This window comes from Mobula birostris, chromosome 6 (genome assembly GCF_030028105.1).
Source record: "Mobula birostris isolate sMobBir1 chromosome 6, sMobBir1.hap1, whole genome shotgun sequence".
NCBI lineage: Eukaryota > Metazoa > Chordata > Chondrichthyes > Myliobatiformes > Myliobatidae > Mobula > Mobula birostris.
The window spans coordinates 22,880,130-22,901,387 of NC_092375.1; the positions used below are offsets into that span (position 1 = coordinate 22,880,130).

Genomic DNA, 21,258 nt, shown 5'->3' on the forward strand with positions numbered 1-21,258 from the left:
CCTTCACAATGGCAGCAGCAAGAAGAAAGAATGGTCTGGATGGTGGGGGTCCTTGATAACGGATGCTGCTTTCCTGTGCTGCAGTGTCAATACATGGACTTATACTCAAGTCTCTGGAGTGAGTCTACAACCTACTGTCCCAGAGGCAAGAAGGTCACCACCTGAGTTAGACTTATTATAGAACAAATGTCCTTGCTCCTAACTTCAGAAACAAAATGCCTATTGAAGTGAAACAGCACAAAATGCCACTTGGTGTGATATATGAAGGTGAGAAAGCAGTGACACTAAACCCCACCCATTCAAAAGAAGCTGCAAATCAAATCATGCATTGGGTATAAGACTCCCCTGTAATAAAAAGAATCCATGTTCCCTGTCTCCTGAAGACATGGTCCGCAGGTGCATTAAAGTACTGTCATCTGCATGTTTTTCTGCATGTCATGTACGCTCCGACACTTTGGAAATAATTGCTACTATGCACGGTGAACAGAAGAACTCCAATCCCAGGCAGATTAAAACACGAGTAAGTTGCTCTCTGACATTCCTATTCTCATGAATGAGTCAGAAACAATTCAGTTACCTTCCACGTCACTTTGATAGCCTGAGAAGACAGAGATTCGAGGACAACATCAACAGGTGGGCCGTCTGGGGCTATAGCAAGGAGTCGAAACAGAAAAGAGAAAACTTTAGCCATACTGTTGAAAGTGAGATGCTGGGCACCTTTGAACAATGAGATCATGACCCAGGGTGAAATGAACCCACACACAATATACTGAAACCTTCTGGTGAAATGAAAAATACAGACCCTCAGGATTTAAATTGATTTCAACAATTTACATGTTACCATTATACACAAATATGCTTCATTTTAGCAACTTCCTTCGCCTAGTCTTCAATGTTGGCATTAAAATTGCCATATGCACCTTAGCTGTTTACAGAAGTAGCGAAGAACACAGGAAAATGTGGCTGAACCTCACTTTTACCCAGATGTTTTATCCAGTTCCCTGTTAAACAAATTCATCAATTGAGCATTACATACAAAGAATGAACAGCAATGATGCTTCTTCGATGATGAGTTCAAGGTCAGATTGATAAATGAGCTGCGTTATTACGTTATTACAAAAATTAGTCTTAGACTTTTCTTTAAAATGAAAAATTAGTAGAAATACAAGGTTGGAACACTGGTACTTATCACCAAGGCTTCACTTTAATACAGGAGACTCTGGGTTAAATTCATCAGATTATTCATTTCCAAAGGTAGCATAATAGTTAAAACACTCATCTCCAGAGAAAATGAAGGTGCAAGTTCAAATCCCACCTTCATAGCTGGTGCAACTGGATAGAAGATGCAGAATTAAAAAGCCAATAGAAAAGAAAATGCTAGTTTGTAATTAGCAAGTGAAATTCTATCTGGTTCAACTGGAAGTGAAATCTGTTGTCCATTCCCAGTCCGGTTCTGCATATCTCCAGATCTACAGCAAGACTGTTGAACATCAACTGGTTTCCCAAATGACCTGGAGAGGTCAGTTAGGAATGGGCAGTAACTATTACTTATAAATATTCTTGCTTTCAAAAAAATCATGGCAATATGATATATGAGAAATGAGGGGGGGATCTCATTGAACCCCATTGAATACTGAAAGGCCTATGTAGAGTGGATGTCTCTTTAGAACAGAGGAGGAGGATTTTTTTTTCACCAGAGTGTGGTGAATCCGTGGAATTCATTGTCGCAGGTTGCTGTGGAGTCCAAGATATTGTGTATATTTAAAGTGGAGGTTTATAGGTTCTTGATTAGTAAGGGCATTAATGGTAATGGGGAGTATGGGGTTGAGAGGGATAATAAATCAGCCATGATGGAATGGTGGAGCAGACTCGATGGGCTGAATGGCCCAATTCTTTTCCTATGTCTGAGGATCTTATGGTCTACAGCAACCCTCTGGATTTCAATTGATTTCAGCAATTTTGCATAATCATCTTGTCCATATTATATCAGAACCAGTCACTTCTAATGAAAGATTACCAGCTTTCATTTTCACTCCCAGCTGTTCCTGGCATCTCCAAGCCTGAATGCTTGAAACTGCAGTGAGTAAAACTGTTCCGAATTGTCTTACTGCTCATTTCTCATCAGCCATCAGTGCCAAAAATCACTGCTTTTTAAACACATGCACATACAACTGATGTTATTTAAAAACTGTTTGCTCAAAACATGGTGTAGAGTCTAACAGCCTCACCACTGTTCGGCAACAGTCTCCTGCCCCAAGTAAGCGGCAGTGTCCCAAATAAATGAAGGGATTCCAGCCATTTTCTCGATTATTTTTTGTCCTTTAAGAGTTGTCCCAAAAAAGTGGCTTCCCCAATTAACTGATGGTCCAATTAACTAGAATCCACTGTACATAGCAAATTCCAGTGTGCTAAGGAATGCTGGTGAGCAGAGGGACCTTGGAGTTCAAGTCTATAGTTCTCTGAAAATAGAAAACCAGGTAGATAATGCAGTGTATAAGGCAAATGATATGCTTGACTTCATAGGTCAGGTCAAAGAATATAAAATTTGTACACCCTGTCACAAATTCACAAAAAGACTGGCAGTACTGCACGGAGAATTGCGTGCCATTCTGGTCACCAGACAATGGAAAGGATACGATACTGGTGAGAGAGCGGAGGAGATACACCAGGATGCTGCCTGCATAGGAAGATTTTATTAGGAGCAGAGATGGGATAAGGTGGATTTGTTTTCCCTGGAGTGAAGGAGGGAGAGAAGTGATCTGATAGAAGTATGTAAAACCGCAAGAGGGACAGATAGTCAGAAATCTTTCCCCAACGTATGGATGTTAAAAACAAGAGGGTAGAGGGTTTTGAGATGAATAAGTTTTTAAAGCAATTTGGAGGAATGGTTTTTACATAGAGGATAGTAGATATCTGGAATATCTGGATATCTGGATCTCTGGCACTGTGAGGCAGTAATTCTACTAACTGCACCACTGTGGTGGCCAAGGCTAGCCCATGGGAGGTATTAACACAAAACAATTATTTGAAGTTACCAGCTGATTGTGAAGTGAATGCTGGTAATTTGGTATTGAAGATGGAGGAGAAGATGGCGACACGACGCAGCGCGCAGCGGCCACTCTGGTGATGAATATCTGTTATCTGTCAAGTAGGGTGCCGTGCACAATCCTGATTTGATGGAGACAGACATGAGAGCACGGGGAACATCTGGAGAAACTTCTGAAATGCCTTCTTCGCTGCTGCCGCTGCTACTGTGTGATCCAGGATCTCTAGAGGAGAAGGCCCCAAGTCCTTGGCTTTGCTTGTTGCTCGGCAGCCAGGGCGGGGTCAAAGCACTCGGCAGAGGATGGTGCTCAGGAGCCTGTATCGGAGGGGCTGGTCAGAGGCTCGAAGTTTTCGGACGGACTCAGAGTCGGCTGTGGTCAGGTGTTTCCAATGCATCGGCAGTTGTCGCCGCCTGGAGGTTTATGGCAGGGAGAGTTTCTCCCTTTTGCCGCCTGCTATCAGGACTATCGGGAGCCGATCGGAACTTTGAGACTTTTTTTTAACCATTCCTATGGTCTGCTCTTCATCAAATTATGGTATTGCTTTGCACTGCTGTAACTATATGTTATAATTATGTGGTCTTGTCCATGTTAGTCTTTGGTTTGTCCTTTTTTTGTGATGTCACTCTGGAGGAACATTGTATCATTTCTTAATGCATGCATTTCTAAATGACAATAAACGAGGATTGAGTGTCCTCATAATCTAATCTAAATGTAGTGAGGGCTATATGAAAAAGCTGAATGCAACACTAAGGGTCATGGTGTGTCTCGTGGGAGAATGAGTTACTGCTCCTCAAGTTTATGCTGAGTCCATCGAGGCCCACTTCTCAAAACAAGTCCCTTGTGTGCCAATGACTTTCCTTCTCTCTCTCCCCATCCTTCTCCCATTTGCTCCATCTTCAGCGGAAGGGATGTAAGTTTAAAAAAATCATTGCTGTCCAGTTGAGTTAAACTATCTCACGGTCAGACCAAACAGTGAGACCAAATTTTATGCTCAAGAAAATCTAATCTGGTGGCTGAAACAGAATGAAGTATTTCCACCCACTACAACGTGGGAGAGATTCAGCAATAATTTCCTCCATCCATCCTCGGCTGCTCTGCAATTAATCAGTGAAGAGACCTGAAGGTTTGCACCTGGCAGCAGTGCCAGCTTGCTTGGTGCGATTGGATTCCTCTTCAATCACCCTGATAAGGTTCAATCAGATGGATACATTGGGTTTTGATTGATTAGAAAGTGAGACTTTCATTGACAGTACCAAAACAGACGGGCACATGCATGTCAGAGACCCAACATGGAGCTTTGGAAAGCTACAATGACCTGGGCGTCATTAAGAATATTACTGATGTGTATAATTAGTTCTTTCTCTCACAAAATAACAATGGTTTCAACCTCAATGAAGAAGTTTGGAGGTGGAGAGGAAACATCTGCTGGGTTCCTGAGGATAATTTCAGCAAAGCTTTATGGCACATTTAATGATATTCCCAGTTTCATAAAATGAAGGCACAATATGGGCCAGTGTGATCTCCTGTACCAGTGTTGATCCACTGCATTGCAGGAAACTCTATCAACATTCTTCCCAGTTGGCTTGGGTTTGTACTCTGTCCGCTACTAAATGTACACTTTCTGGAGGCCACCCATTTTAACACTACTTCCCATCCCTATACTGACATGTTGGTCTATGGCTTCTTCTGCTGCCATAATGAGGCCAATCTCAGGATGGAAGAACAACACCTTATATCCTGTCTTGGTAGCCTCTAACTTGATGGCATGAGCTATGTTTTCTCCAGCTTCTAATAATTTCTCCTCCCTCACCCTTCTCTTTTTCCATTTGCTTCTTACCCCTTTTTTCTCATTCATTACCTGCCCATCACCTCCACTTGGTGTCCCTCATCCCTCCCTTTATCACATAGTCCACTGCCCTCTCCTGTCAGACTCTTTCTTCTTCAGCCCCTTACCTCTTCCAAGCTTCTCACTTCATTGCCCACCTCTACCCACCTACCTTCCCCGCCTCACCTGGTTGCACCTATTCCTTGCCAGCTTGTACTCTTTCCCCTCCCCACACTTTCTTATTCCGACTTCTTCCCCCCTCCTTTCCAGTACTGTTGAAGGGTCGCGGCTCAAATCATTGACTGTTTATTCCTCTTCATTGACGCTGCCCGACCTGCTGAGTTCCTCTGGCATTTTGTGTGTGTGTTGTTACGAGTTTTCACCTTGCTGTTGATGGTAAAATGAAAAGCAGAGAACTGTTCGACCCTTGACCCCTGCCTACTTACCTGCTTCATCTGTGGTGATTGTAAGCTCATTGCTGGCCTCGCTCTTTCCAATGCGATTTTTGGCGTACATGCGGATGTTGTAGGTGGAAGATGGGTGCAGATCAATGATGGTGGCTTGGTTTAACTGAGGTGAGACATCTCTTGTCCTTTGCACTGCATCCCAGGAGTCTGCAGGGCACAGAATACACAGTCCCTCACAAGGCATTGGCTCCACTGGGCATAGTTATATTGAGGGCACATTAATTGGGGATCCATGCACAGATAGTCACTGAAATAGGCCCTTTGTTCAACTTGTCCATAGCAACTAAGATGCCCACCTGAGTGAGTCTCATTTGCTCACATTTGATCCAAGTCCTTCTAAAATCTTCCTTTCCATGCACTTATCCAAATGCCTTTCGCCTGTTGTTATTGAATCTGCCTCAACTCCTTTCTCTGGTAGCCTGCTCCATATGCAGAGCAACCTCTGCATGAAGAAGTTGTCTCTCAGGTCTCTTTTAAAATTTTCCTCTTTCTTCTTAAAGCTATGCCCTCTAGGTTTTGGTTCCATTTCACTTGGTAAAAAAGACTGTGTGCATTCACCCTACCTATATTCCTCAAGAAAAGATTGTGTGTATTCACAAACAAGAGAAAAATCTGCAAATGCTGGAAATCTAAACAACATGCACAAAATATTGGAGGAACTCAGCAGGCCAGGTTGCATCTATGGAAGAGTACAGTCAATGTTTTGAGCTGAGACCCTTCAGCAGACTGTACTCCTTTCCATGGATGCTGTCTGGCCTGCTGAGTTCCTCCAGCTTTTCGTGTGTGTGTTGCATGCATTGACTCCGTCTTTACCCCTCATGAAAAGACTTTGTACATTCACCCCATCTTTATGTCTTATGATTTCATACACACCTGTAAAGTCACCTCTCAGTCTCCCAAATTCGAAAAATAAAGTCCAACTTATTCCTCAAATCCTGGTAACATTTTCATAATGTTTCTTTGAACTCTTTTGAGTCAAAATAGGTAATTGAATGCTCTTCTAATAATTTTTATACTCAGTACCATCATTAAATTCCTGGTTTTTACCATCAAGGGAAAGAGGTGAGTTTAGATTGTTGGTGCAAGTGCATTCTAAACACCTGTCTAATTTCAAAGTCAAGTCTATATTATGTGTTTACTTTTTATTGTTTGCATGATTTTTCTTCACACATTGGATGTTTTGGGGGTTTTTCTTGTGTGTTCTTTTTCAACAATTCTATTGTCTGTTTTGTATCAGCCTGCAAGAGAATGAATCTCAAGATTGTGTGTGGTATACGGTACATAGTTCGATAATAAATTTACTTTGGACTTTGAGCTTTGATGAGGAACTGGACCAAACCAAGCCTAGTGCAGCCCAGCAGGTTAGCTGAAAATCAGGCTGAAGGCTCAGAGAATTAAAGTAGAGGGAGAAAGGGTGCCCTCTCATTCTATTGCAATCAGTGTCACCCCACCAACTTCTGGATTTTCACTAATAGGCTATGTGTCACAAGTGATTCTGCAGATGCCGGAAATTTTAACCATCACACAGGCAGCATCTATGGAGGGAAATAAACAGTCAATGTTTCAGGCTGAGACCTCGAGTCCTCATGAAGGGTCTTGGCCCAAAACGTTGGCTGTTCAGTTCCCTTATTAGATACTGTCTAACCTGCAGAGTTCCTCCAGCATTCAGGTCTGTGGCAATAGGGTATGTGTGCCAGGAAGAATTGCTGTCACATATATCCCTTTGTCAGAGTGTTGTTAGCCTTGCCATTATTATTAGAAGCAAATACATTCAAGGAAATGAAATAAAAATGTTAAGGAGTCACTGGCTGCTGAGTGCACCAATTAACCAGCATGTAGCACACTTCCAGAAGCCACAGTAAGGATGTAATTTTCTAATGACTGTGTGATACCTGAATTGCTAAACATTGCCTCTGAAGCAAGCTAACACACGACTTCTGTTACATTAGCCCTTGGGTTTTATAATATTCATAAGGTTAATGTAACTGACACTGAGTATTTACAGCCTCAGGGCACTGACAGCCTAAAACAAAACCCCCACTGAATAATCACTGATGACACCGTGTACTTTCCATGTGAAAATTAAACAAATACAAGGAATGAAATGACAGATTTTAAATAATGAAAGTATGACTATTCTTTCAGATTTGTGTTCCTGAAATGACATGAAAGATATCAGTCTTGATGTAACACAGGCAACTGGGAAGGTCAGTTTGCATTAGCAAGGAGATGGTGTAAAGCCTATTTGTACCTGACTGGAAGGCAAACTGGGAACAGAGTCAGTCTCTGCCTCTTCTCTGTTGAAGAAGGCTGATTCTGCTGAGATGGTCTCCCAGAGGTTATCACATGGCATGTTGCTGGCTAATGAACACTCCCAACTACCGGGAACTTCTGGCAGGTCAATCCTGGGACCACACCTTCTCCTGTGCCAACTGGACAGTCAATGAGCCTTTGGCAGGTGAGCTTAAGTACTGAGAAGGATTGGAGTTTGCATTGATGACTGAGCTTGTTGATGTGACAACTGCAAGTTCAATCGAGCACAATTTGTTCAGTATCATTCCTGGATGTAACAAACCGCTGCTGGTGTTTTATTCAAAAGTGAACATCTATTTTTTTCCTCTATCCTTTCTATCTTAATCTAACCCCAATGCCTAACTGCTGCAGTGGATTTGACTCCAATACATCCCTTTTCCTTCATCTTTTTTCACTTCTTTAATCTTATTGGTCTCAGACCCACTACCAGTCCTGTCTTATACCAAAGTCCACATGTCTTAGTGCATTTACTCATCATTTCCAACATGCTACAAGGGATGCTTTGACGAGAAGAATCCAGTAAAATCTGACCAATGAAAGACTATGTGATAAGCTACACCAGCACGAACTAGCACATTACATTAGCAGCTGCACCAGCTGATGAACCATTTAAGTCTCTTTCCTTCACTGACAATTGGACAGGTACATGGATAGGAAAGGTTTAATGTAGGGGGTTCCCAATCTCTTTTATGCCATTAACCGAGGAGTCTGTGTCCCAGGTTGGGAACGGCTAGTTTAGAGGGAAATGGGCCAAATGGAACTGGCTTAGGTGAGCATCTTGGCCAGTATGGATCAGTTGGGCCAAAGGGCCTGTATCCAGGCTGTATCACCCTGTGTCTCTATGATTCTCTCATCACTGAAAACTTCTCCTTGGGAAATCACAAAAGCTGTAGAACTGGCTGCAGGAGTGTTCCTCAACCAAAATTTGGATCTGCTCTTCCCTGAATCTCCCTCATTAATCTCTCTTCCACCCTTTCCCTCCCAACCACTGTACCATCTACCTGAGGTCCTGAGGGAAAGTTTTCTGGTTTCTCCTGATTTGCTGTCAGATTTGAATAGGAGAATGAAAGGGACATTTGCAGATACGTTATGAGCACTACAATCTCATTTTCAGACAGATTTGCCGTCTGCCTCTGTTAGTCACGGCTCCCCTGGAAGTTCATATTATCTCTTTGGTCTCTGGAACTCACCTGATTTGTTTTTGCATTCAATGTCAAAGCCGGTGATGGGACTGTTCCCGTCAAAACCCATGCTCCACCTCAAGGCAATACTCCGAGCTCTCACTTCACGTATCTCGATCTCTGGAGGGTCTGGAGGTTCTGCAACATGTCAGGAAGAAATATTTCAGGAAAAAAATTGTTCACTGATGTCAGGTGATTTCTGATTTGTCATACTGCATTCATGACACTGACCTCAATTGAAGCTTAGTGGTTCAATTCGTTGTGAGAAATGAATTTTAATGTTTACCTGAGAGTTTACATCTTTTCCTTCGCTAACCCTGCATGGCCAGCTTCACAGATTGAATCAGCCTGTTTGTGACCATGATGTTCTTTCTAACTCTACACCATTACAAAACCCACCCACTTCCACATCCATATCATTCCTCGTGTATAACGTTGCCCTGGTCATTAGAACAGTTGTAACATGGATGAAGGTTATGCCAATTGAAATGAGAATACCCTCACCAAATTTCATCTTCTGACATTAGTCTTTAGCTAGGTTAAAATCCAGATGGATCGAGTTTTCCCCCCTACCTCCACATCCAGCCAATGGATTTTAGACACCACTACCCTCTCAATGAAAATCCTTTTCTTTATCTTTCCTTTATCCATTGCCAATAGCTATGTCAATTTCCCTTGATATTTAACTCTTCTGCTAAGAGAAATAAATTCTTGCTACTTATTTTATCTGGGATCCCCATAATTGAATGTCTCTTAGGGTGTCACAGTTAGCACAATGCTCAGGGCATCGGAGTTTGGAGTTCAGTTTGTACGTCTTCTATAAGGAGTTTGCACATTCTCCCTGTGACCACATGGGTTTCCTCCTGGTGCTTCATTTTCTCCCAATGACCACAGACATAACGGTTAGTAGGTTAATTGGTTATTATTAATTATCCTGTGGTTAGGCTAGGGTTAAATAGGTGGATTGCTGGGCAAAGTGGCTCACTGGGCCAAAGTGCCTGTTCCGCTCTGCATCTCTAAATAAAATTAAGTCTCTTCCTAGACCTTTTATCCCATTGTTAAAAGATTTAAATGATTCCCTAGTATAAGATTGAATCTTGAACTTAATCTGCCTTGTTATTATGCATTACCTTACTGTCTACCTGCACTGCCCTTTCCCTGTAATTGTCACACTTTATTTTGCATTGTGTTCTTGTTCTATCCCAGGACAATGGCATGCAACGCAAGTTTTCAACTGCATCTCAGTACACGTGACAAAAATAAACCAATTTACCGGTTTACATCTCCCATCTATCCAATGGTTCCTCATAGCTCAAAAGTTTCCAGTCCCATCAACTCTCTTATAAATATCCAGTGCCATCCCATTATCCTATGATGTGGTGACCAGGATACTTCAGAATATTCAAGCTCTGGGCTAACACATACTACAATCTCTTTGCTCCTATATTGTGCATTCAATATACACTTTATTAGCTGCCTCCTGTACCTAATAAGTGGCCATTGAATGCATGTTCTTGGTCTTCAAGAGTTGTATGTAGAGAGACACTCTTCTGCATGCCACTGTTGTAACGTGTGATTATTTGAGCTACTTTCGCTTTCCCGTCAGCTTGAACCAGTCTGGCCAATCTCTTCTGACCTCTTTCATTAACAATGCATCTTTGCCCACAGACTGCCGTTGACTGGATGGTTTTTTTTGGTTTTCGGACCATTCTCCATAAACTCTATGCATGAAAATCCCAAAGATCAGCAGTTTGTGAAATACTCAAACCATCCCATCTGGCACCAACAATTATTCCATGGTCAAGGTCACTTAGATCACATCTCTTCCCTATTCTGTTGTTTGGTCTCTTTTATGCATTGAGTTATTTGCACATGATTCTCTGAACAGATAATTACATTAACAGGGAGGTGTACAGGTCTACCTGATAAAGTGGCCATTGAGTGTATGCCTCAGCTAATAAAGGAATGCATCTCATTTGCTTCTTCCAATCATCCTATCACCTGTCCTTCAGCCTTTAAGGATCTGTGGACATACACTGCAAGGCCTCTTTGTAACTCCACATCTCTTAGTATCTTCTTGCTTCCAGTGCTTCGCTTGTCTCATAGCACCTCAGTAAATGTGTTACCTTTCATTTCTCTGGGTTAGGTTCCATTTGCCACTTTTCTATTCAACTGACCAGATCTGCTACACTTTTTGTCTTCACTCTCAGTTTCACAGCCAAATTTTGTATCATCTGTAGAAATATTATCATGTCGCCAGATTTAAGTCCAGGTCATTATTAAAAGCAAAGAACTAAGTATCGAGCACCATGCATCTCCATTGGGAAAAACTATGCAGTGGCATTAACACCCATCAACCAGATCCCCTAGCTTCTTGCCACTGAGTCAATTTCAGATCCAGTTGTTCAACCTCTCTTAGGCTTTCCTGGATAGTGGTATGTCTGCAATGCATGGTCTGCATTGATCTCCAAAGTCAACACAACATGAGGAGTGTGGGTGAGGCAGGAGATAAAAGCATTCCACAAAGCATGATAGCGCACCTTGTACAGTGAGCTGTATCAGCCCTCGATCCTCTCCATACGAATTGATGGCATGACAGGAAAAGAATCCTGAATCTCCTCTCACCGTTGGGGTAATCTGAAGAGAAAGAAGATAGAATCAATAGGAAAGATTAAACACAGAACCACCATGCTGAAAAAATTTACAGTGAATATAGGCACACATTAGATTAATCAGCAACTGAAGTTTAAACTAGTACTTGTGGAAAAGTTCTGGTGAAAGGCCATCAACTTAAAAGTTAGGTTAGCTATGTCTTCTTCCCCCACGGATGCTTCCTGACTCACTGAGTACTTAAAGGTTTTTTTGTTATCATTATTGCTGGAAGTGTTTCCCTTTATCCAAGTTTTGATACTTGTCAATAGCCTTGCAGTGAACTTTATAGTTCATTGTGTCATTGTGTCTTTGAAAAAGCACTTTAATACATTTCACTCCCTAACTCTCTCTGTAAGCCTGTGATTTCCTTTGCCTTGAGTAGTTAACCAATTTTTCTCTAAAAGCTCAGGCATTTCCTTGATAAAGTTTTCTGTTGTGTAAAGATCCTTCAAAGTAACTTCTGACCACTGTTCTCCTTAATTGGTATGTTAAATGGATGCCTCCTCATTCTTGATCTCTATGAAAACCAACATCAAATGGTTAATTTCATTTTTTTTCTCAGTTTGATGGAAAGGATCTGCAATTCTTCCTCAGGGCTGGAATTTAGTTCTTGCCTCACAAATATTGTGGTATCTTTCCTACCTTCAAGTAGTTTGGCAACAATTTATATGTATGAACTTTGCATTCCCAAGTGAGTTTCCCATTTAATCATTTCTGCAAGGCTGTGACTTTTATAACTATAGATTCATAGAAATCAATGGCAAAGGGGGAAGTAGTTTGGCTCATTCTCTTCATTCTGGCTAAGAAAGCCCAATAGTTTAGTGGTTAATGCAACACTATTACAACCTGAGGGCGTCAGAGCTTGGAGTTCAATTCCAGCATCCTCTGTAAGAAAGTTTGTATGTTCTTCCCATGTGCACATGGGTTTTCCTCTGCGTGCTTGGTTCCTCCCATAATCCTGAGATGTACCAGTTAGTAGGTTAATTGGTCATTGTAAGCTGCCCTATGATTAGGCTAAGGTTAAATCAGTGGATTGCTGGGCAGCAGGTCTTGGTGGGCTGGAATGACATGTTATACGCTGTATCTCCAAATAAATAAAGATACTAATCCCTCTTTCCAGCTCATAATTTCTAAGCCTGCGATTACAATCTATTGAGTGTTGAAATGTGATAAGAGTTTCTTCCTCCATCAAACTTCGTGCAATAAGTTTTAAAATCCCACCACTTTACACAAAATAATCTTTCTCCACTCTCCTCCAATCCTTCTTAACAATTCAGTTCTTTCAATAATATACTATCAGTGGCCACTTCATTAGGTGCCTCCTGTATATAACATACACAGTGAATGTTTGTGGCCTTCTACTACTGTCATCCATCAACTTCAAGGTTCGACATGTTGTGCATTCAGAGATGCTCTTCTGTACATCAGTATTGTTACACATGGTCATTTGAGTTAACTGTCATCTTCCTGTCAGCTTGAACCAGTCTGCCCATTCTCCTCTGACCTCTCTTATTAAGAATGTGTTTTCACCCACAGAACTGCCACTCACTGGATTTTTTATTGTTGTTCACACTTTTCGCTATAAATTCTAGAGACTGTTGTGCGTGAAAACCCCAGGAGATCAGCAGTTTCTGAGATACTCAAATCACCCCATCTGCCACCAACAATCATTCCACAGTCAAAGTCACTTAGATCACATTTCTTCCCTATTATGATAGCTGATCTGAGTAACAACTAAACTTCTTGAAGATGTCTGCAGGCTTTTATGCATTGAGTTGCTGTCACATGATTGCCAGATTAGATATTTGCATTAATGAGTAGGTGTACAGGTGTACCTAATAAAGTGGCCACTGAGTATTTGTGTTCTTATTTCTAATTAAATTCACAGTTTTTTTTTCAGTATTCCCTCTATGATTGTTCTGAATGAAAAGGAAATTAGCTGCAATTACATTCAGTAAACACTTATTATAGCAGGGAACCCTTTTGTTCAGGCACATTAATCTTCATCCTGCGAACCCCAACCGCCTACTAATGCAAAATTGAGGACCCCTAATGGAACTGGCTGAGAACTGAGTGAGGACGAGAGGTAACACTCACAACACGCTGGAGGAACTCAACAGGTCGGGCAGCATCCGTGGAAACGATGAGTCGACGTTTCGGGCCGGAACCCTTCGTCAGGACTCAGGAAGAGAGGTGGAGCAAAGGGAGGTCACTAGAGGGAAAATGAAAGTTGGGTTTTTGGCAGGGTGAGGTGACATTCACAGATGATCTGGAAATATAGTAGGAACTATAGAGCAAGTAATAGTGATTAAGGCTGAGAGTGGTATCGAGATAAAGGGGTGACTGTGAATTGGGTGGTATCAGAAAGGGAAATGGTTGGCAATATTATACAGTTGGGAAGGCGAGTCAGGGAATTGAACAATTGGGAAGAAAGAGAAACTTGGCACAGATGTAATTTTACATTATGCAGTACACCCCTGTTCATAATTACTCCACCATCATAATCAATGAGTCATATCTACCCTGATAATCCACCTTTGACATTATATCGCTCTACCAATCTTCTACACTTAAGATAAAAGCAAGCCTGATTGGTTAAAACAAACACCAGGAGAAAGAGTGCAGGTTTAGACAGCATACTGATATTTGGTATTCAGCTAGAGAAATTACCGAAGGAACTCAGCAGATCAGGCAGCATCTGTGGAGAGAAATGGCCCTTCACCTTGGTAGTCAGCTGTTGGTGTCCAGGCGGTCTAAGATAATTGTGTCTCACCTTCCATGATATGCAAGTTCAGGAAGGAAGTTCTTAATTTAAGCTCATAGAGGACATCTTACCACATACACGTTCAGCAAATCAGTGGTGTCAATGTTCAATACGTAGAAACTCCTACACAGACAATTCAATCCTATTCAAAATTTGGTAATTCAGATGCTTAGTGACTCGTTTTCAGTCCAGATTTTGAATGCTGGTGCTGCAGAACAGCAATGAAACCTTTGGCTTGTCACACCTGGGCTGTCTGATGCAAGTTGGAAACCATGTAAACAGGCACTTTTTTCTCGGGTGAGTAGACGATATTTTCGTGTATGTCACTCACTCCCTGAATTGTAGTACTTCCTTTGGCCATGCTTTAAGAGGGCCAGTTTTGCATAACTTATTGTAAGCATTTGATACCTTGAGTATCAAAGCTTCTGAGGAGCATTCTGAGCCATTCATAGTCATAGTCATACTTTATTGATCCCAGGGGAAATTGGTTTTCATTACAGTTGCTCCATAAATAATAAATAGTAATAAAACCATAAATAGTTAAATAGTAATATGTAAATTATGCCAGGAAATTATGAAATAAGTCCAGGACCAGCCTATTGGCTCAGGGTGTCTGACTTTCCAAGGGAGGAGTTGTAAAGTTTGATGGTCACAGGCAGGAATGACTTCCTATGACGCTCTGTGCTGCATCTCGGTGGAATGAGTCTCTGGCTGAATGTACTCCTGTGTCCACCCAGTACATTATGTAGTGGATGGGCGACATTGACCAAGATGGCATGCAACTTAGACAGCATCCTCTTTTCAGACACCACCGTCAGAGAGTCCAGTTCCATCCCCACAACATCACTGGCCTTATGAATGAGTTTGTTGATTCTGTTGTTGTCTGCCACCCTCAGCCTGCTGCCCCAGCACACAACAGCAAACATGATCGCACTGGCCACCACAGACTCATAGAACATCCTCAGCATCGTCCGGCAGATGTTAAAGGACCTCAGTTTCCTCAGGAAGTAGAGACGGCTCTGACCCTTCTTGTAGACAGCCTCAGTGTTCTTTGACCACTCCAGTTTATTGATATTGAGTGGAGGTCAGGTCAATATAGGTCAGAGATCTTCACACGTATGCAGCTACCATCAGGCATGAAGTGCAGAAGCTGAAGTTGCACATGACACGATTCAAGAACAACTACTTCTCTTCAACCATTTGGTTCTTGAATCAACTAGTACAACTCAAATCATTACCTCAGTAAAGCAACTCTGACCATTGTGCACCACAATAGAATTCTTAAAAAAATTATTGAATTGTATTCTTTCTTCGATAACATTATATACTTTATGTTTTTCTTGTGAATGTTGTGGCTCTAATGCTACGTGCCTGTACTGCTGCTGCAAGTAAGTTTTTTAGTACACCTGTACATACAGCTACTTCAGCACTTGGTAATAAACTCAACTTTGATTTTGACGTGTTGGTGTGTGAATACAGGTACCTCTCTTTCCACTACCAAAGAACCAGATGAGAGCACTGCAGCTCTACCACATCCACTCAGGAACAGCAGACAACGGGAGGAAGGATCTCATTGATGATTCCCACACTCAATAGTGGCAACTTATGAATGCTAGAGACATGGCTGAAACATTTGTAACCACTTCCACTGGAATTGATAAGTGGATGATCCAACTTGACTTCTTCCTGAGGTTTCCTACCATCTCAGAAGTCTGCCTTTAGCCAGTCTGATTCGCTTTGGATGGTATCTATAGCTGACAACAATGGACACTGCAAATCACATCTCAAACCAAACTATTCCAGTACAATCACAATATTAAAAACACAGGGCAGATACAATTCACAAAAGTGGGTTTTCCAATCCAGTGAACTTTTGTGCCATCAATCTCATCTTAGTTATTAGCATGAAGGTGAAAAATGTCATAGAAACATAGAAAACCTACAGCACAATACAGGACCTTCAGCCCACAATGCTGTGCCGAACATGTACTTACTTTAGAAATTACCTAGGTTTATCCATAGCCCTCTATTTTTCCAAACTCCATGTACCTAGCCAAGAGTCTCTTAAAAGCCTCCACCACTGGCACCGGCAGCCCATTCCACGCACTCACCACTCTCTGCGTAAAAAACTTACCCCTGACATCTCCTCAGTACCTACTTCCAAGCACCTTAAAACTGTGCCCTCCCGTGTTAGCCGTTTCAGCCCTGGGGAAAAAGCCTCCGACTATCCACACAATCAATGTCTCTCATCATCTTATACACCTATGTCATTGACAATCTGTAAATGACACCTTCTCTTTAATAACTTGCTCACAAACGTCCTTTTGATTGTCACCTGGAATTCCTTGCATAGGGCCTTGGTGAGACCGCACTGGAGGATTGAGTACAGTTTTGGTCTTTTTACCTTAGAAGAGCTGTATCGGCCACAGTGAGAGATATTGAGTAGATCAGGATTGTATTCTTTAAAGACTGGCCAATTAAAATGAGATCTCATCAAAATTCACAACATTATTATATAGTTTGACAAGATGGATGAAGGGAGGATTTTTCTTCTGGACGAGAAGTCTTGCACCAGGGATCACATCTTAACATAAAGGATGTTCTGTTTAGCACTGAGTTAAGCAGAAATTTATTCTTGCAAAGACTGGTTCATCCTAGGAATTCTGTTCTGTAGAAGGCTGTAGAGAGTCTCTACTCTGTCAATGAGTTCATTCAAATCAAGGAAGACAAGGACTCCAAGTCAAAGGGGACACCACCATCCCCTACAGTGTCTCCTCTAAGTCACACACTATCTAATCCTTTGTTCATCATTACTGGGTCTAGACTACCCATAATGTTGAAAGAACCTTCAGCAGAAGAAGGTGATTGACCATGAACTTCTCAGACTTAATTAGGAAGAGGCAATAAATATGGGCAATCTGGAAATAAGTAATGAAACAAAGGCAAAACTGCAGACATACTCTCGGGAGTACAGTTGCAGAGAAGACAGAGAGAAGGTATATATTGCTTCTCAAAAAGGAAGACAGATTTACTCAGGCTCCTTAGCAAACTTCTAGTTACCAATATTTATTGATGCCATTTAGAAAACATCCTATCTGGATGTATCATGGCCGAGTATGACAACTGCTCTGTATGTGAGCACCAGAAACTGCAGAGAGTTGTGGACACCGCTCCGCACACCATGGAAACCAGTCTCCACTCTATGGACATTGTCTATACTTCAGTAAAGCAGCCAGCATTATCAAAGACACACATAAAAGTTGCTGGTGAACGCAGCAGGCCAGGCAGCATCTCTAGGAAGAGGTACAGTCGACGTTTCAGGCCGAGACCCTTCGTCAGGACTAACTGAAGGAAGGGTGAGTAAGAGATTTGAAAGTGGGAGGGGGAGGGGGAGATCCGAAATGATAGGAGAAGACAGGAGGAGGAGGGATGAAGCCAAGAGCTGGACAGATGATTGGCAAAAGGGATATGAGAGGATCATGGGACAGGTAAGTTGGCGGTGGAGACACGTTCCAAGAAAGGATATATGGCTGTGATAGCGAGTCTGAGTCAAAATGTGGTCGAAAAGTTGAAGAGCCAAAGAAATTACAGATGGGGAGCAGTGAGAGATGGTTTCACTGAACTCCCGTCGAAGAGAAGATTTGAACTTCTTCAGTGTAGGCATCACTGGAAGAGGCTTCGCAGTAGTGAATTTAAAAACGCAAACATGAAGAAATCTGCAGATGCTGGAATTTCAAGCAACACCTCACCCATCCCAGGCATTCTTTCTTCTCCCCTCTCCCATCAGGCAGAAGACACGAAAACCTGAAAGCATGTACCACCAGCCGCAAGGACAGCTGCTATCCCACCGTTACAAAACTCTTAAGCAGTTCACTGGGATGATAAATTGGACTCTTGACCTTGCAATCTACCTCATTATGATCTTGCATTTTACTGCTTACCTACATTCCACTTTCTTTGTAGCTTTTACGCTTTGCTCTGCATTGCTTTACTTTGTTCTGCCTCAAGGCACAGTGTATGATTTGATATGTATGGACAATATGCAAGAGAAGCTTTTCACTGCATCTTTGTACATGTGACAATGATAAACCAATTCCAATACCAAGATGTCCCAGTCTCTTACATTGCCAATAAAGTCCTTTTTGTGGTACCGACACTGTGATAATATAGGAAAGATAACAGCCAAAATGCTGGAGGAACCCTCAGGTATGGCAAATTCTGTGGAGGGGAATAAACAATTGATGTTTCAGGCCAAGATCTTTCATCAGGATGTTCCTTATCAAATAAACCTTATCAAATGCTTTACTAAAATCCTTCTGCACCACATCCACTGCTCTACCTTCATCGACATGCTTTGTTACATCATTAAAAAATTCAATCAGGCTTGTGAGGCATGACCTGCCCCTCACAAAGCCAAGGTGACTATCCCTAATCAGGTCCAAATGCTCATAATTCCTGTCTCTAAGAATCTCCTTCAATAATTTTCCCACCACTGAAGTAAAACTTTGTTAGAGTGAAATGCTGCCATTTGCTGTGCATGTATTAAATAGCGTGCTTGCTGAAACAGCAGGTGGTGCCTAAAGCTCCCTAACCTCAGACAGAAGCTTATATTGCCATCTGAAGCAATGAATTCATTAAATTTGAGTTAGTCATAAGTATGCAAATTGATATAGAATGTTTGATAGTTTTATGTTCTAGTTAGCCTGGGCTGCGAGAATAAAAGTGCAGTCTGGTGTGCACTTTTTAGTGCGGTTGACAGTGATGGTGACTGACTGCTCAGATTATATTACATTTTATCGTGGATAATATCTACTAATATTTCTAAAATGAACCACGCTGCATTTATAACCTGTTGCTTGAAGATTACTCTCTACAAAATCCATATTTTATTCGAAGAAACTGAACACAGGAGTAAGTTTTCAGTGTTGACTCACTCACAGAGGACACCTGACTCAAGATGACAGAAATAGGAACACAATCACTTAATTCATGAATTCTTATCCAAATGAATTTAAATGGCCTATGGGGTCCTTCACTTATTAAATACTCTAGGAATAGGAGGTAACAATTTATTCACACCAACATTATTTATTGAAATTCAGTGCAGAAAAGGCCCTTCAAGCCATGATGCCCAGCAATACCTGACTTAATCCTAGCTTAATCACGGGACAATTTACAATGTCCAATTAATCTACCAACCGGTACACCTTTGGACTGTGTGAGGAACCCGGAGCACCCAGAGGAAACCCGTGTGGTCACGGGGAGAACGTACGAACTCGTTACCAGCAGAAAGCAGGAACTGAACGCAGGTCGCTGGTCCTGTAGAGCATTGCGTTAACCACTCTGTTACCGTGCTACCTTCCGTCTCTGAAGGTGATTATGACTGATTGGGACTGCAAGACCATTCTCTGCTTAAGCTCCATAACCTTTGAACTCCATAACTGCAAATGTCCCAGCATCCTTTCATTTTGGATGTTGGAGGCCAAAGGAATAGAAAGGGGAAAATTCTACATTTCACAGCAGAGGAACAGGCTCTTTGGCCCACAGTGTCCATGCTAAACACACTGATAAAATTGTAAACACAATTGCAGATGAAGGTGTTTCTTTACCCCGAACGGACCTGGCTCCTGCTTTTCATTCTGGGCATCCCATGTTTTGAATTTTTTTTTCCGCAAGATGAAACAGCTTCCCAGCAGCTACTCTACCAAGTTCTTTGAATGGTTTAAATATGTTTTTTAGAGACACAGCTCAGTAACATGTCCCTACAGCACAATGAGCGTGCACCACCCCATTACACCCGTATGACCAATTAACCTACTAAACCGTACACCTTTGGAAAGGAGGAGGAAACTGAAGCACCCGGGGAAAACCCATGTGGTCATGGAGAGATTGTGTAAACTCCTTATAGACCGTGGTGGGAATATATCATTTAATACCTCCCCAATTCTCCATACTTCAGGACTTCACACACTTTCCTTCAACACATCCCTATTTAAAGGTATGGAATTGTTGCTCTATATTCTCTGGTGCTAATGCTATCCCATAAAGTATCCATTACAAATAAGGTCTCAGGTTTTCTGGAAAAATTTCAGCAGTTCCACAGCTGTCTGGATGTGTGGAACTCATGTGGGAGTATAGCGATCCCAAACTTCCTGAAAAGTCCTGACATCTGTACTCCCTAGCATTGGATTCCTTGGAGTCATGAGGTAAAGCACAAACCTCTTCCAGTTTCCTTGCAGATACACTTGTAAATTATATATCCCAGAAGTATCTTGCTCTTTTGCAATACTATACAGTATGGGTAGGGCATTGCTTGGAACTGGAATTAGAATTGGTTTATTATTGTCACATGTACCAAGATACATTGGGAAGCTTGTCTTGCATACTGTTCGTACAGATCAAACCATTATACAGAGCACTGAGGTAGAACAAAGTAAAACAATCACAGAATGCGGAATCAAGCGTCACAGCTACAGAGGAAGTGCAAGTGCAAGTAAACAATAAGGTGAAAGTTGTAGATTGTGAGGTCAGGAGCCCATCTTATCGTACTAGATAACCATAAAATAGACTTATTACAGCAAGGTAGAAGCGGTCATTGAGCCTGGTGGTATGTGTTTTCAGGCTTTTGTATCTTCTGCCTGATCGATTTGATATTCTCAAGGTTCTTCACATACTGAGTACATGAGCTGAACGCCACACGTGATCAAATTATACTGCAATATTTCATAAAATCTGTTACTGCTCAATACTCTGAGGCCACACTAATTTTTATATATATACACCTTCCAACAACATTAACAGGCTGTGGGTCTTGAATTCTCTCTGATGTTTATACAGATATAGGCCATTCTGCCCCTTATGCCTACTCAGTTATCCAAAAAGATTATTGCTGACCTTCAATTTCAACTCCACGTTCACACCTACCACTTTACTGAAAAGTATTACCTACATGTCTTTATTTACATACTTTCCTGTTCACTATTCCTTGAGGTAGGGAGTCCAAAGACTC

At 41.8% G+C, this 21,258-nt stretch overlaps 1 protein-coding gene across 1 annotated transcript in view; it reads right to left on the reverse strand.

Annotated features, from left to right (window-relative positions):
• LOC140199708 (cell adhesion molecule DSCAM) overlaps nt 1-21,258 on the reverse strand; it is a 652,770-nt gene that overhangs the window by 150,379 nt on the left and 481,133 nt on the right. The window contains exons 12-15 of the mRNA XM_072262186.1: nt 11,374-11,470; nt 8,843-8,971; nt 5,319-5,486; nt 578-648 (exon numbers count right to left, since the gene is read on the reverse strand). Of these exons, the coding sequence (XP_072118287.1) occupies nt 578-648; nt 5,319-5,486; nt 8,843-8,971; nt 11,374-11,470 (465 nt within the window). The remainder of the gene's footprint in view (nt 1-577; nt 649-5,318; nt 5,487-8,842; nt 8,972-11,373; nt 11,471-21,258) is intronic.